The sequence below is a fragment of the Rissa tridactyla genome, chromosome 8, assembly GCF_028500815.1.
Source record: "Rissa tridactyla isolate bRisTri1 chromosome 8, bRisTri1.patW.cur.20221130, whole genome shotgun sequence".
Classification (NCBI taxonomy): domain Eukaryota; kingdom Metazoa; phylum Chordata; class Aves; order Charadriiformes; family Laridae; genus Rissa; species Rissa tridactyla.
The window spans coordinates 2,057,483-2,073,179 of record NC_071473.1 but is presented as its reverse complement, the minus strand read 5'-3'; the positions used below and the strand labels follow the sequence as shown (position 1 = coordinate 2,073,179).

At 50.0% G+C, this 15,697-nt stretch overlaps 1 protein-coding gene across 1 annotated transcript in view; it reads left to right on the top strand.

The window, feature by feature from the left end:
- The window catches only part of ADAP1 (ArfGAP with dual PH domains 1), a 62,264-nt gene that overhangs the window by 17,561 nt on the left and 29,006 nt on the right, over window positions 1–15,697 (top strand). The window contains exon 4 of the mRNA XM_054213033.1: window positions 4,668–4,750. Within this exon, the coding sequence (XP_054069008.1) occupies window positions 4,668–4,750 (83 nt within the window). The remainder of the gene's footprint in view (window positions 1–4,667; window positions 4,751–15,697) is intronic.

Here is a 15,697-nt window from a genome sequence, read left to right as displayed (position 1 = left end):
GTCTCTTTTGCTCTCCTCCAGAAGCTTGCTGCTGGCCACTGCTCTTGGGGGGTGGGTGGCCCATCACTGCTGCGGCTCTGCAAACCCGGGGCGATGCGTGGAGCGCCTGAAAGAAGCCCCTGGCTGTCTCATGCCTCCACAAAGCCATTTAAAAGCAGGTCCTCGCAGCGAGCACTTACCAGATAGAAGATGCGGAGGCAGGGCGTGAAGCTAGGCAGGCGTTTCGTCTACGCTGCAGCGGCTCTCCTTGCAGTCCCAGCAAAAATTTGGACTCGGACTTAAAATGTCATTAAAATGGTTGTTTGACAGAAACTTGGCATAGCTGCCTGCACAGTGCTGCCTGTGGAAAGCAGATTGGCTTTTGCTGCAAAAGCCTCTGACAAATTCCAGAAGCTACAAATTTGGGTTTTGGAAATGGTGTTCCTGGATAACGTTCATTTCTTTTGTCTTTGTTGGACTTGACGGTGGCTCACAAAGATGCAATCGGAGGGTGGTAGCAGGTAGTGTTTGATGTCTTTTGGGCCACTTTCACCTCTGTCTGGGGCTTCTTGTCTGTCGTACGTCTTCACAAAGCCATAGCAGCCGTGTCTGTGGTGTGTGACCGCAGTGTGTCCAAGGAAAGCCAGCCCGGCTGAGGGGCTTGGGTGACGATGAACTGGAGACTGTAAATGTGGCGGGGCAGCACTCCTCCGTAGAGCACAACCAAGCCACGTGGCCACGGTTGGATATTAAGCTGCTTGAACAGCTTTTCCCCGGGGGTTTTTTTCCATAGAATCATGGAATTTTGCTGCGAGAGACAGGCTTTGAGTAAGTGGGACCGAGGTAAAACTGCTCCTCTGGCTTCTTCTGAAACCCTCCTTGCTGGCCCTTTGCCGGAGAGCCCGTGTTCTCCTGTGGGTGGCCAGGCAAGCAAACAAGTACCCAAAAAGAGATTTGGAGCCCGTGGTGTTGGCGGTGCTTTGTCGCCGCTGGACCTGCCACCTCCCCAGCGCAGCCCAGTCCTGTTCCGTTCGGGGGACGAATTTTCCCTTATTCTGTTGGAAATGTGTTTTTATTTTTTCCTTAGGATTTTGGGTTTTGGTGATGCGTTTTGTTTTTTTTTCTTTGTTCCCAGGTTTTTATCTTGATAATTACAGAGACCTTGCTGTTCTAATTGCCAAAAAATGACACATTCCCTGTAACCAGCAGCTTGCCAGACTTTAGGTGGGCTGTTAAAGCTTTTGGAGTTGATCCCGAAAGCTGTGCATCTCTGCAGCTTAGGAATGATGCACTTACATTTTTCTAACAAACATGAACCACATATTTGCTACATTATCCCATCGCCAGAAATGCAATAAAATACCAGGAGGCTGTTGCTACTGTCCTTTCTGTTCACTGAACTCCTGCCGAAATCAAAGAGGGGGTTGGATGGAGGGTTCTGTATTCGGCATGTGATGTCCACCCTGGGTTATTTATGTACATATTCACCTCAGGAAAAATACGTTTCAACTAAAACCCAGCAACAGCTATTTAAAAGAAAAGGCCCCTGAAGGTATACTTAAAATGAAATGGAGATCAGGTCTGAAGTCCACTGAAAACGGTGCAGAAGACTCTGTGGCTTGAGGGACCTCTGGATGGTCCCTGCCCTCCAGTTGTTCTCAGATCCCAGAGATACCAGGGCAATTTCCTACTCCTGTTCAAATCCATCCAACCTGTGCCGGTGAAACTAGCATTTAACACCAGACCCAGAAGCAGCTTAAAAAGCTGTATGGCTCATGGCCGGATTGCCTCCAGTCCATGAGAGTGAGCGTGGTCAACTTCTGCTCAACTCCTCTGTTGCATTGAAGGGAGATGGTGGACTCCTCGCCGTCCTCGGTGGGTTTTTGTTTCAGTTTCTTCTGCTGGAGTTGTTCTGCTTTCTATAAATAACCACTGCAGCAGAAGCTGCAGCTACTGGCCTTGCACTGAGTTGTCCTTAACTGTGGGCTGCTCTTGGTGTATCTTGGTTTTCTTGGAAATTATTGCTGAAAGAGCCTGGGTTTGTGATGATGAGGAAAGGGGAAGAACCTGTGAGCTGTCAGAAAGCGCCTGCTGTGAGCCGGGAAAGTGGCACGGCCGGAGTCCCGTCTGCCGTGGGACCTGCCATCGGAGCCACTCGTGCTCTGCGAGAGGGTATCGAGGGCGGTTTGCAGCTTCGCAGGGCACCCCTTTGGTGTGAGGTGCCTTGGGGCTGCCCCCTTTGCGCTCTCTCACACGAAAGCTGTGGAGGTAGTGAACCACCGCCGCTGACGGCGTCACGGGAAATAAGTCACTGCGGAGCGGTGTTCCCTAAGGCGTGAGAGCAGAAGAGTGTGTCTCTTGTAGTATTTGCATTATACAGCAAGAGTGTTTTCCCACGGCTGCTCCTGAACCTTAATTTATACTGTATTTAAGCACCCGTGCTGGAAGGCTGGCTTTCAGAGACTCGGAACAGCTGCAGCTCCTGCTGAACCCACTGAAGTCAGCTGGAGCCGAGGGTGGTGTGAATTCTCTTCCTTCTAGTTAAATCCCTAATCGTCTTGTTGAAAAGGTCCAAGTTTGGATATGGTGATAACAAGCTATCTGCAGCAGCCGGGCTGGAAAAATTGCAAGAAGGGTAATAAATTTAACTATTTGTGTTGATTTTATGATTAAAGTTTGGTAGCTTTGTTGATGAGTCATGGAAGTATAGAAACAGGCAATTAAGGGTCATCATTTGCAGGCTACCGTGTTGTGGATATCAGAACCACAAAGGGCGTCCTGCTCAACCCAGAAGAGCCCCCTTGCGCACTTGTACAAAACGCACCTGACCCTCCTGAGATGCACTGAAGATGGTTTGCACCCAACCCAGAGCCTAGCCCTGGGAGGCAGCAGAAGGGAGATGGGCGTTCATCTTCGGAGCTCACAGTCAAACTTGCAGATGTGTGTGTAACAACTAAAGATCAGTCATGAAAACAGGAACAGAAGGGGGAAAGGCAGAGTTGATGCATTATTTCTGCGACAGCAGAAGCTCACAGTTGAGTTTTGGGTGCAGGGAAGCTACGGTGCTCCCTCAGCCTTGTGGGAGAGGGCTGGTGCTCAACCAAGGAGATAAAACAAGGATTGGGACAAAATGCCTGTAATTATTTCCTCCTTAACTGCCAGGAAACCGATTACAACCACAGTTCTCATTGAATAGCGTCTTGCAGATTGGGTGAATGTGTTTGCTCTACCTGCAGATGGATTTTCATAAGCCATGTTAGAACACTTATCTTCCTTGAGCATTTCTGGAACGTGTCTGCCGAAAAGATAGCATTAAATTTGCACAGTCAGCAAAAAAGAAAAGGTAATTACGCATACCAACAATTTTCATTGGCACAGAGGTTGATGTGTTGAAGCGTGATGGGTTTTACAGAGCAGACCCAAAGCTGAGGGATCTTTTACTGTCGTTGGTGTAGGCCACTCCGAAATGTCTGCGGTGAAGCTGGGATGACACGTGCCTTTATTTCTGCCTGTGCTTTCTGCCTGCTCGGGCGATTTCAGGTTCTAGGGCAATTAAGAACTAAATGCAGTTAAAAATGGTTTGAAGCAATTTCTAGCATATTCTAGATCTAAACTACTTATTAGTTCCAGCACTCGTGCTAAAATAAAATAGCAAAGAAGTATTTGTAATCTTTGGGGTATTTTTTTCCTTTTTGGATGATAAGGTGTATAAATCACTGGTATAATTTTCAACGTGAGAAGTAAAGGAGCTCGCGATAGGCATGTTTCCTGCCACGCATCCTGGATTTCTTTCTGAGACTTAGCGGTACGGGCTGTGGGCTTGGCAGAGCTCTGCCAGGTGGGTGCTCGCCACCCTCTGGTGTTTGGGTCCCGTGTTCCACAGGGCTCAGCCCTTGCGTCCTTACCCAGCCACGTTCTCCCGGTCTTTTTGAGGCCTTTTTGCTTTTCACACCCCAGTTCCTTCCAAGAGATTGGCCAGGGCTTGGGCTATGGCTGTCCTCTATGTCCCTTTCATTTCGACTGGGTCACCTCTCACTTGAATTCCTCTTGTTCCCGGTTTGGGAGGTACGTGACACCCTGCTCCATGTTCACTGGGTCACAAGTGTCACCCCTCCTTGGGCTGGGCCTCCCCTCACCGTCACAAGTTTAATTTTAACCTGGCATATCACGATTTTTTTGAATAGCTGTCCATGCGTGACAAGGAGACGGTATCTCCGCAGCTCTGACTGCCAAAAGACCATCATGTACATGGATCGCACGAGGCGTAGCCAATTTCTGCTTCCCTATTGATAGCTTCAGGGCAAGGATTTTTCTTTTGAATGCGGTTTGTTGTTTTTTTTCATTTACTGATCCTATTTACTGCAGAATGTAGTCTGAGGAAATTAGGTTTAAAATCGTTCGTATACTGAGGGAATTTTGTAGAGAGGCTGATCGGGTGGCTGGGACAGGGCTATTACGCTAAATCTGTAAATTTTATTAAGTAAGTTTCCAATAAAATTGGGTGTACAAGGAAATGACTTATTGTTGTCCAACAGTAAACAGAAGAAACCCTTGACTCCAGACTGTACAATGCAATTTTCGTAAGACGTAAATCACACTTGTATATTTATTGAAGAATTAATGATTCTGGATTCTTCCTTAGCGTGCCTTGGACCTTGTTTCCTTTTCTCTGTATTTTTTTTTTCCAGACTGCTGCGGGAACAGTGGATCAGAGCCAAATACGAACGAAAAGAGTTCATTCACAGCGAGAAGCAGGAGCCTTATTCTGCAGGTAGCGAAAGACACTTTTGGCAGATAAGTTTTTTGATGTCCAACACCTTCTGTTTTTTTTGTGTCTGTTTATATGTTCTCTAAATTGATTATTGCTTTTACGTAGCAGGAGTAGCTCCTCCTAAGTCGGAGGAGAAAGTGTGGTCTTTTGGGAAAGATCCCTCCTGGCATTCCCTGTAATTGATTGGGAGCAGTGGGAATTTTAATACCTGAAGGAAATACATCCGTTATCAAGAGTCTTTGTGTTGACTTCTGTGGGCTGTTGATCAACAGCTGGTCGGATGAAGTACCAGTGAGTTGGTTTCTGGTAGTGGGCGGCATGGATTGAGGTGGAGATGGCGGTGTTTGTCTCATCAAGGTGTCTTTTGCTTTGGAAAGGTGAAGTAGGATTATTGGCATGGTTTGGTTAACGGTAGGTAAGTGCGCCGGGTCCCCCACTCTTCCCAAATCTCTGTAACCGTCTTCCCACAAGACTTCAAGTGTCGTCAGCGGGACCCGGTCTCCTTGCAGTACAATAAGTGCACCGTGTTTTGGGCTCGCGAAGCCCCAGGGCGTGCGGCAGAGCTGGCTTCGGTGCTCCCAGCGGGATGGGCAGAGTGAGGGTGGCCTTGCAAAGGGGGGTTTAGCGGAGCGGTGCGTCGCAGGGCCTTCTTGCAGAAGGGCAGGATCTGAAGAGGAGACACAGGACTCGACTGTGTTCATTGTGTGGCTGCACCAGCGTAAGGACCGGCATGAAAGTACATGAAATTAGCCGGGTATTTCTTTGCAATATGTAAGTGGCATTTAATTTATTCTGCATATTAAGTAGCTGACACCAGTGCTGAGCTCGGATGACTCCGGGATAATTTTATTATCAAAGACCATGTTACGGATGAAAGGTTAAAATATTATTTTCATGCTGTTTTTCAAGACTAATAATAAGCAAGCAGCTCCAGCAGTTTGCTGTTATTAAAACCACAATTAGAATCTTATCTCGTATATTCTCAATTTATGTTTAGAGCATTTCTGCTCTGCTGTTTTATATACATGAGGCACGCACATAGTGTGCATGAGGTATCCATATTCATATATAGTACATTGTGCACATTTTTACTTTAGATTTTCAAAGCGTTCTGCTGGAGCTGGACATGTTCTATTAACAATAGATAGTTTAATTTCTTAGATAATTTTGGAATATATCTGCCAACGAGTGTATAACATTCACCTAGGAATAAGGTTTCCAGTTTATACCGTGCAATTTCTAGATATAAAAGCTTGGGTTCAACTAGGTACTCCAGGCAAATGCATAGTTTTAAGCACCTGACTAGTCCTTTTGATGGCCAGAAGAGCGTTTACCTGGTTAAAGTGAAGTAGGTGCTTCAGTGCTGTGTGGGAAGGAGGGCAGCGTGTTCTGAGCTCTCGGAAAAATATTACAGGAAGAGTTCAAATGGGAGTTTATTTTAGCAGCGTATTTTGTAGGTGTTCTTCAGTAATGTGGCTGCATAATATTTAACTGCATGGTGAGGCGATAGGGTTTTCTCCTCTCTCTTTGAAGTTCAAAAGCTGTTAAATGCAGAAAAGAAGAGAACGGGGTAAGCCATTTTAAATGAATGGTGCCCTTGGGAGGAGGAGGGGAAGGTGATGCAGGCTGGTGGGCACCTTGTAAGTTGTGTATGAGTGCTTTGGGCTTGTATATTGTCTATGAGAATTGTACCATCGTTAAAATCCAGCGCAGGAGCCGTGCAGATGACTTGTGCAACCAACCAGGGTGTCATTTCTTGGATTCTTCTGGACAGTAAATTCAAAGGGGCCCTTTGGACAGGTGGTTCCTCCTTAGGATGACCAGGTTGGCGTTACAACAAAACAAAGCTGGGGACACACACCAAACTTCCAGTGCCACCTTCTCCCTTCTGCTGAACCACAACTGCCCCCAGGTGTGGTTGCACGCCTGCACTTCACCCCATGCCAAACGGTGCTCCTTCTTCTGGACTGCGTGCTGTAACTCGGTTGGTGACGTGGTGTTCAGCTCCCGGGCTGTTACACTGGGAGTCGGTTGTTTCCCAGGTTGCGGCTTGAGAAGGAACCCGAGGAAAATCCTGTGTCCTGTAGGAAAGCAGCATTTAGGTTGGAAAAGACCCTTAAGATCTGTTAGGTTAATGTTTGAGTCCAACCATTAACCTAACATACCAAGTCCACGGCTAAACCGTGTCTCTGACAGAGTCGTTCCCGTGTGCGTTGGGACAGTTCTCGTCTCGCTTGGGTGAAATGGGGGTGTTTCGCCATTGTGTTGTGTGTGGTGCCGGTGTAAATCAGCGCTGCCGAAGAGCTGGCCTGAATCGTGTCTCTGAGCCCTCCAAAACAGGCTGGAGCTTGGTCCTTGCGGAAGCAGCTCAGCCACACCACGCGTCCCGGCTCTGCCCTTCTCGCTGCTTGCCGGGGTCGATACAGCTTAGTGGCCACAGCAGCGGCTTGGAGGACGCACCCTGCGTGGGGTGGACCTCCTGTGCCCGGTGATGCTGGGCTCAACGCGACTGGGAACCCCAGAGGGTCTGGGCCGTTTCCACCTCCTGAACTGCCTGTGAACGCACCAAGGTGGGACCGGCACAAGGATGCCCCCCTGCCCACCCCACATCCAGTTTATGTCTCACTTGAATGTACGTATATCTCTTTTTCTTTCTATTGCTGTCTTAGAGCATTTTTTCTCACCATTCTGAATTCCCCGGAGGGGTGTTAGATTACCAGTTTCTAAGCATGAAACATTTTGTTGCTAATAGAGATGTCGGTATCCATTTTCTCCTGTTTGTTGGAAGATTTAATTCCATTTTCCAATCCCACGGGCGGTTTTGCATTCTGATATTTGTTCAATAATTGCATAAAAAATTAGAAAATTCTATCTCTGAGTAGGTTTGAGCAACATCCTTTTCCAGGCAGCCTGACGAAACCCTGGTCAGAAATTCAATGTCTTTCGGAAAATTCTTTGGGGAGAGACTGTCTGGAGCCTGTAGATGCCAAGCAGAAGCTATCGCAGCCGAACTGACAGACGTGGGAGAGATGAGTCTCGGGACAGGAGTGTCAGATGTGCAGGTCAGGGCTGAGCGAGTCACGCAGGGAAGCCTGGCAGGGGGATGTGGCAAACTCTCAGCTGCTGGTGCGGAGTATAAATAAGAGGCAGTGTGGGATGCAAAGGCAGCGGCTGCCCCAAAGGGTCTTGCATAGCCCCCGAACCGGTGGGAAATGGCTGCCGCGGGAGATACGGAGTGATGCGAGGGAGCAGAACCAGAATTGGGGAAAAAAAGACACTTTGCGCGTGGGGAAACGCACGGTGCTGCAGGCAGGGCTGAGGGTTGGAGCCAGCTCTCGAGCCTCACCGTGGCTGTAGGTCCACGGGCCTTGGTTCAGTCCCTGCAGCAGATGTCCCCTCTGGGGGACGTGCTGTCACACCTCTACTCACAGCCCTCCCAGGACAGCTTCCACCCTCGGCCGAAGATTGCGGTGGAAATTCCTCTAAGGGAAGCTTTGGAGAGTTTCTTGCTCCCCTGGGAAGCGCCGGAGCAGGAGCCCGTGTGCTGCTCACGACTGTCGGCTCCTCTGCCCCCCATTAGTTTTTCAAACTCTGGTGGTTTCATTCCTCCGAAAGAGCCGCCGTTAATGAGTATGTTAGCGCCATTGATTTTAGTGTGAGGAGTCAGTTTGAGTTCAGATAGTGCAGGGAGATTCGTAAAACAGTGATTAAACGCTTCGGTGATCCACTATCGATTCTTAGACACACCCTTTTATACATTTGAGCTCTTAATTCAGCTGTAGCAGGAGAGCTAAATAATTTGCTCGCCCTAGCCAGACTTTATGAAGCAAAACATTATTTACACCCCAGCAATCCCGATGAACACTGTGGTCCACGTCCCTTCCGCTAGCGATACCTTTGTTGCACAACAGCAGAGAATGATACCAGTCCTAAGACCCTTATGTTAACGTCTTTCAGGTTGGCTTTATTCTTTCTGATAAATGAACTCGCTAAATTACTGTCAGTCTCCAGCTAATTATCCCTTTTAATAGAGTTTAATGGGGCACGGGTGCTGAATTCTCCTAGAAACGGAGGATGGTGGTAATTGCCGTCAAAGTCCAGATCTCAAAGCAATTGAGAGGTTTGCTAATTTTTAAAAAGATTTTGGTCAATTTTAAAAAGCTTGGACATTCTCTCCTGCTGTCGGTAGGCAGCAGTAACAATTCCCAAAAGTCCCACTGAAAGTTAATTCATTTGGGTGCTCTTGATTCCTCTTAATCAAATGGGTTTCTTTTAGCCAAGGGAGACGTGGAGGAAGCAAAAGGGTCGGAGCACTATAATATTACAAACTGGTCGAGGTGCAGCTGCTCTAATGCATCTCAGGCCACGCGGGAGAGAAAGGGACGTGCGTGAGGCCAAGAGAGAGCAAAAGGGAGTCATTTGCTCCTTGAACTTGGCTTTGGCTCCTGATGGACCCATCTCGTTCCCGACGGGGTGCCAGGAGGAATCGGTGCCCTGGGATGAGCTGAAGCCTGGGAGGAGCTGTGGGCAGGGAAAACACATCTTCGGGTCTTTGCTTTAACGTTAGCACATGAGGTGGGAGAGCTCCTCGCACCGGGCGTTTAATCTCTTCATGCTTGTCAGGAAAAATGGCTTAACCTCGCCGGTAGGACGGTGAAAGCAGCATCCACGGGACGGGGGTGCTGGTGTAGTCAGAGGGAGATGATGGTGTCTCCAGCGGCAGACGGACATGCTGGGCTGTGCAAAAGCAGTTGCCAACCTTTCCTTGAAAGCGCTGCCTGAGATAGCTCCGCAATGATTTACGTGCCCTTAGACCAGGCTGTGGGTGCTTTCCCGCATGATGCGCGACCCAGGGAGGCGCGGGGTAAACTGGGCACAAACAGCAGCAGCATCAAGCGCAGCTTTCTGCAACGTCGCTGCGAAGTCTGCCGCCTTGTGTTTCCTATAAATAGGCTGGTAAATCCTATTGCCGTTAGTTTCTCAGGTGGTGGAAGAGCAGTCCGGAACAGGAGACGGTTCACAGGAGGGTCCAGCGGGTAGGAAGCGCTGCTGCCGGCTCTGCGTGCCGGCACCGTTCCCTTGCAGCGGGACTGGGGTTTGCCCTCGCTCACGGCAGATGCTGGTGCAATTGTTTAATGGTGAGACCTTCGGTTCCCAAAGGCATTCAGGGTGGGAATGCATCGTTTGCAAGGGAGAAGGGTAATAAGTGCCAACAAGCATCACTGCTTTCATTCCTTAGCCATGGCAGATTGGAGCCCGGCTGAAGTAAGTTGTGATAGGTCTCATAAGAACGGTGGAGGAATTCAGATTTAGCGCAGCTGAAGATTTAAACCCTGTCCTTTGGGGTGGAAGTCGGAGGATTCTTTGATTATTTGATTGGTAGTTATATAGCTGGGTGCGATGGCCTGTTGGGCTGCAGAGTAAGATAATATGGTGCTGCTGAAACCTCGGATGGCCAGAGAGCTTCCACTGGAGCAACTGAGAAAGCCAGAAGATATTGGCAAGATTTTGGGATAATTAGCAACGTCAAAGACGATTGGTGCTTTAGCCGCTGTTGGCTTGTATTCCTGTATTTATAGCACTATTTATAGACCTTACTGTTGTCATTCAGGTGAATTGTAGGTTTACCCGGGTAGTTACAAAGGGTAGCATTTGTCTGAAGGTGCCTGTTTGCTTGTACTATCTCCTGTCAACACCCTGAAGATTTCTTGGCTTATATGTTATTTTGTATTTGTCTGCAAATATGATGGCAAAATAGATTAGGAGACACAAAAGAGTACCCTAAAATAGTAAAATCAGTTAATATGCACTTTCCATTCCATGTGGCTCTTGCATAATTCGGGCAGCCGTCTGAATTAATTTTCCCCTGCGCTTGCACAGTTGGAAGGAGCTCTGGCTGCAAAGCACTAGAGAAAACGCATGGGACGTAAATACGCTCCTTCTGGGGGTGAGAACGATACCCTTATTAGTTCAGTCTGACCCGCAGTGGTGTAACGCGGTTTATTTTGGGCCTGATCAGACAAAGCGGTGAGCGGCGTCGCAGTTAAAACCCAATTATTTCAGCTGCCAGACCTCGTCCTCTGCTGTCTCTTGCCCCGTTTCAGCTGGCTCGCGGGGAGCTACGAGTGTCGGAGCGGCACCGGCCCCACTGGGGTTTTTTTTCCGCAACCTGCAAAGCAAAGCTCCTCTCTCCCGCTGCGCACGACGCCAAATTGCAGGGCAAAGAAATAAAGCATTGGCTTGAGGGCTCCTGGCGTCATTTTCTGAGGTGCTGCTGCACATGGTCTTTAAGGGGATGCTCGTGCAGAAGGGAGTGTGAAGCCACTTGTGAACCGTCCCCGTCCCCTTTGCTGTGCCCGGGAGAGAAGCTTCGGTCACACAGCGGGGGCGGGTTGGTGGGTGTCTGGGGACAGGCGGTGTCTTCTGAGCTGTTTGCAAAAAGAGAGAGGATGGGGGAGCAGGGGGAAGGAAGGAGATGGGAGACCCCCGGGGTCGCAGCCGCTCCGAACTGCGGCAGAGGCAAGGTGATCGGGAATTTCCCTGCAAAATGCTTTTTGTCCTTTTTCATCAGAAATTTTTGCAGGAAATGGCCGACTTCAGTGAATTCACAACTTCAAAATGCAATTAGAGAATTAACAAACTTATTATTCACCCGCTTTTCACTTGTGGGCGAGGGGAAGAAAAAGTGCATGGGGAATTTCAGAAGGTCACGTTGCTGACACGAGAAGTGGCCAGTCTAATGGTTTTATTTTTGAATTGTGGTACGTTGAGAGTTTCTGAGAGGTTGACTTATTTCTGTTAAATTCTCTAATCTCCCAGAAACGTCCCCCCTCTTCTCCGGCCAGTAGCGCTCCCTCCTCCCAGTTATTGGCAGAGCCGGGGGGTCTGGGAAGGGGAGGGGGCTGTGCAGGGAGGAGGGCTGTGTCCCGGGGAGCTGGGCATGGACGCGGTTCGGTTTGTCTGTGCCACTCTGCTCTGATGGGACGCGGTGCCGAGGACGGAATGTGCCCCTCAGCCAGGATGAGCGGAGGTGAGAGCCCATCCCAGCAAGGATGCGGTGCTGCGATGCTGGGAGGGTTCGTCTTTGGAAAGGCTGGAAGCACATCTCCCGTCGCCGTCCTCGGGGATGCTTGCTCTCCGCCTTAGGAAAAGTAGGACTTTCACCCAATATATTGGGTATTACAGCTCTTCGGAGCAGCCTGAAAGAGTCTGTGGAGCGATCGCTGGTTCAATGCTGTGCGTTGGGGCTGGCCGAGCCTGCTGTGCCTGGTGTGGGGCGGCATCCCCTGGCCCTGCGAGAGGAGCCCAGGGGAACGGGGGTCTCTGCTGCGCGGTCAGCAGGATTCTTACGCTGCAAACGGCCGGGGGTACAGCAGCGACAGCGAGCGTGCTGCTCAAAGGAGAGGCGTTTTCTCCAGCACCCTTTCACATACGCACGCTTGCCTGTGCAATGAATCACTGCCCTGCAATACAGCCTCCCCGGGCCTGGCTGCAGCTCCCTGGCGGGGAAGGGCAGCTGAAGCCAAACAGAAGTCGATGCTGGTGAAAAGGCTTAAAGGAGGAGACATCTGCAGAGTCTCAGTTCAGGGCCCTGCAGCGGTTTCGAGGTCGCCGCAGCAGGTTGTTCCCGGATTTGGGCTTCCGTGAGAGGTGAAAGAGAAGCAAGGGTGGGTTTTTGGGTTTTTTTCCTGCCCTATTTCTGCCTTGGCTGGTGTGAATTTGCTCCGTTGACGCTTGTGCTGGTTTACGCTCGCTGAAACCCTGGGCGCGGGAGACTGCTCCCTCCCATTGGACCTGCTCCGTGCTGGGCGGTGGGTGGTGGGATGGGTGGTGGGATGCCCTTCCTCCCGCAAGCCCTGGCGGCGCCTGGGGAAATGGTTCTGTGGGAGCAACTTGATACGGGCGATACGGAGCCGTGGTGTGAAACCACCCCCTTGCGAGCGGGGAGAAGTGCCATCGGTGCTTCCTGTAACATCCTCTAACTGCTGACGAGACCAGCCCCGTAAGTAAAATAGTCGAATAGAAACTCTATTCTTGCAAAGGCATTATCAGCTAAATCAAGAGCTGCTTTTAGCACCGGGGATGATTTGAGCCAGCGAATGTGTGTGGTCAGGATGGTAGCCAGCTGCCGTCTCGGCTTCTTTCCTACCGACCAGTGTGAAGATTATTTCATCGCCATTTTTCCCCCAAATGCAACCCACGTCCTTGGCTGATGTTCCTGTTTATATTTCCACCAAGTCCCGGGAAATTCTCCTGGCTTTTCCCAGGTGAAGGTCTGCGGGTGGTCACGGTGATGCTGTGCTGAGTGCTGTACGGACGCAGAGCCGGGTGGCAGGACGGTTGAGCGTAAGGTCAGAGCAGGCAGGTGCCGGCCCCTCGGAGAAAAAAGAGGCAGTGCCCTGCTACAGGGTGGTTCTGCAGAAACCAGGGATGAGGCTGGCTTTTAAGCCTGTAAATTATCCCATTGCTTTATAAGCAAGAAAGAGTGGAGTGTTTAGCAGTTACAGGGAGCTACATCTGGCTGAAATGGTCCACGACGCTGAAAGCCGGAGGGGGAGATGGACGGACGGTGCTCACGTAAGCTTTGGTTCCTTAGGAAACCGAGCTCACAAGAACAATAAGAGAAACCAGGCGATAAAAGCAGCCGTTTCCAGGTTTACCAGCAGTAACTGGCTGGGCTTTGACCGGATTGTGCCGTGGTGGAGCAGAACAAGGTGACCGGTGCGGCTCAGCCCTCACCGGGCACGGGATGCCACGGTGTGTGCGGGAGCATCCCCACGCCTTGTGGGGGTTTGGTGTGTGTCCGAAATAATCGAAATAAATATCTGAAATAATCTACCGTCACTTCCACGCTGTGCCTGGACCGCCGTCCGGGCTGCCGCTGCCAGGGCGGGTGTACCCGGCCCCGGTGTGGGGCACCGCGCCGCCTCACTCATACAACCTGGCAAGGTGTAGAAATACTTTAGTGGTTTTTGGGGTTTTTTTTCCTCCTTCCACCTCCTCTCCCTTCCCCCAGTTCCCTGTGAGATTACAACACCTCCTCGTGATAAAAATAGCCTTTGGTGCCAACCAAAGCTTTTGGCTGCCATCGCTCTGCCTGCCCTTTGCCGGAGGGGCTGCGAGGGCTCAGTCCCGCTCCCGGGGCAGATCTGGTGACTGGGGTGACTGGGGTGACTGGGGTGATTGGCTTGGCAGTAGCAGCTTGGAGTGGTTTGTAATCAGGCCATAAGCACTTTGTTAAGAAAAATCGGTTTATAGTCTCCGCTAGCTGTTTGGTGTTTTAAGCGGTGGAGGAATCTCTGCAGAGCAGTTGCAATGGTTTGTATTAATGTACCCAAACCCAAAACCGTGTGATGGCCGTCGAGGCGTTTCTGGTGACAGCACTGAGATCTGAAATGTCACTTTATAAACGTCAAGTTACTCCGAATACCAGAGTGAACGTTTTAGAGCCACATAATGCTGCAAAATTCTAAGTCGCCTTTAAAGCCCAGCCTGCATTGTGTGTCTGTAGTGAACAGTACCATACAAATAAAGAGTTTATTTTCCCTTCATTCTGTTTTTTTGCTGGCACCTTTCCCATAATGCCGGTGAACTTGCCTCTTGATTTACACCATATATAGAAATTTAGAAAAAGCCTAATTATAACTGACTCTTCTGACATTTTTTGAGTTGAACTTCTGAAAATGCTGGCTACATCTGTAATCTGCATCCAAAGGCCTGAGCTTTTGAGGAGTTTCTGTGAGTGTAAATCTCTATTTAACCTCAATGCACACGTGGCTGATGGGCAAAGAGAGCTGTCAAAAGCTTTAGCGGGCCTTGATCTTAGTCTGTAGAGAGGAATTTTCGATATAAAGAAATAGGTTAATTTATTTCTACTTATTAGCCTCAAAGAGGAGTTGCCGCTTTGCTCCAGCTGCTTTTTAATGTCACTGTTATCTGATGCTAGTTGTAAAATGGATTAAATTCCCTTCTCATGCTTGAAAGACTGAAGTATTAGCGCTGGGCTTGGAGAGGAGCGCTGGCATTTTCCGCTGCCGTCGTGCTCTGGTGGGAAGTGCTTGTTTTGGTGGTGCAGGGCTGCAGCGCGTGTCGGGAAGATGCGGCTGGTGCAAGATGAGCGGAGCATCCCTCGCTCTCAGGTGCTTTTTGGTACCACCGTCTCGGCTCCTCTCCCCCATCCCTGGAAGCAGGTCCCTTGTAGACCTAGAGATGGAAATAAAAAAAATAATAGTAGTGCGGCTAAAAAGCAGCGAAGATCAACGTAGTCCAGTATTTTGTTGAAAATTCACGCAGACTTTTGTGAAGCAGAGATTTGGAGGTGGAAGAGGAGATGTTTTGTGGTAGGAAGTCGTGACACCAGTTCCCTGCAGTGTGCGCTGGTGCTTGGTGTGCACGCTAGGATTGCATCACTGCTGCCTTCTGTTAAATCACCGTTTCCAGTAAATTCCCAGCAGCCGGTTCCGGTATTTGGCTGAACGAAAGCAGCAGCTTCGACTCTTACTGGATTTCAGCAAAATTTTGTTACGAATCTCTGCGCTCGATCCTGCCCTTGTCTGTAAGATCTTGACCGCTCGGTCCCAAAGTCTTGCTGCATTTTCACTCTCCCCAGCCGAAAGCAGGAGCAATCCCTCTTCTTGGCACTGACACCCCCTTGCAGTTTGTGTTTGTGTCGCGGAGGAGCTGGAGGTGAGAAGATGGAGAGGACCTCAGCAGGCGGCTGGGTCTGTGTCTGGACGAGGAGCGCGGGGCTCAGGGATGCTGCGCCTCTTTGGCGTGAACCCCTGCCCCGTCTCAGTGTCCCAGAGTATGAAATGATTTGGCGCCGCAGCCTGTGGCACGCAGGGACCGTACCGGGGAATTTAGCTTCTTGGCTGAGTTTTGCAGCCTGCCACGAGGTTGGTGCTGCGCAAGCTCTGCTGAGGCATCTCCCGTGGTGGTTGGAGCAGC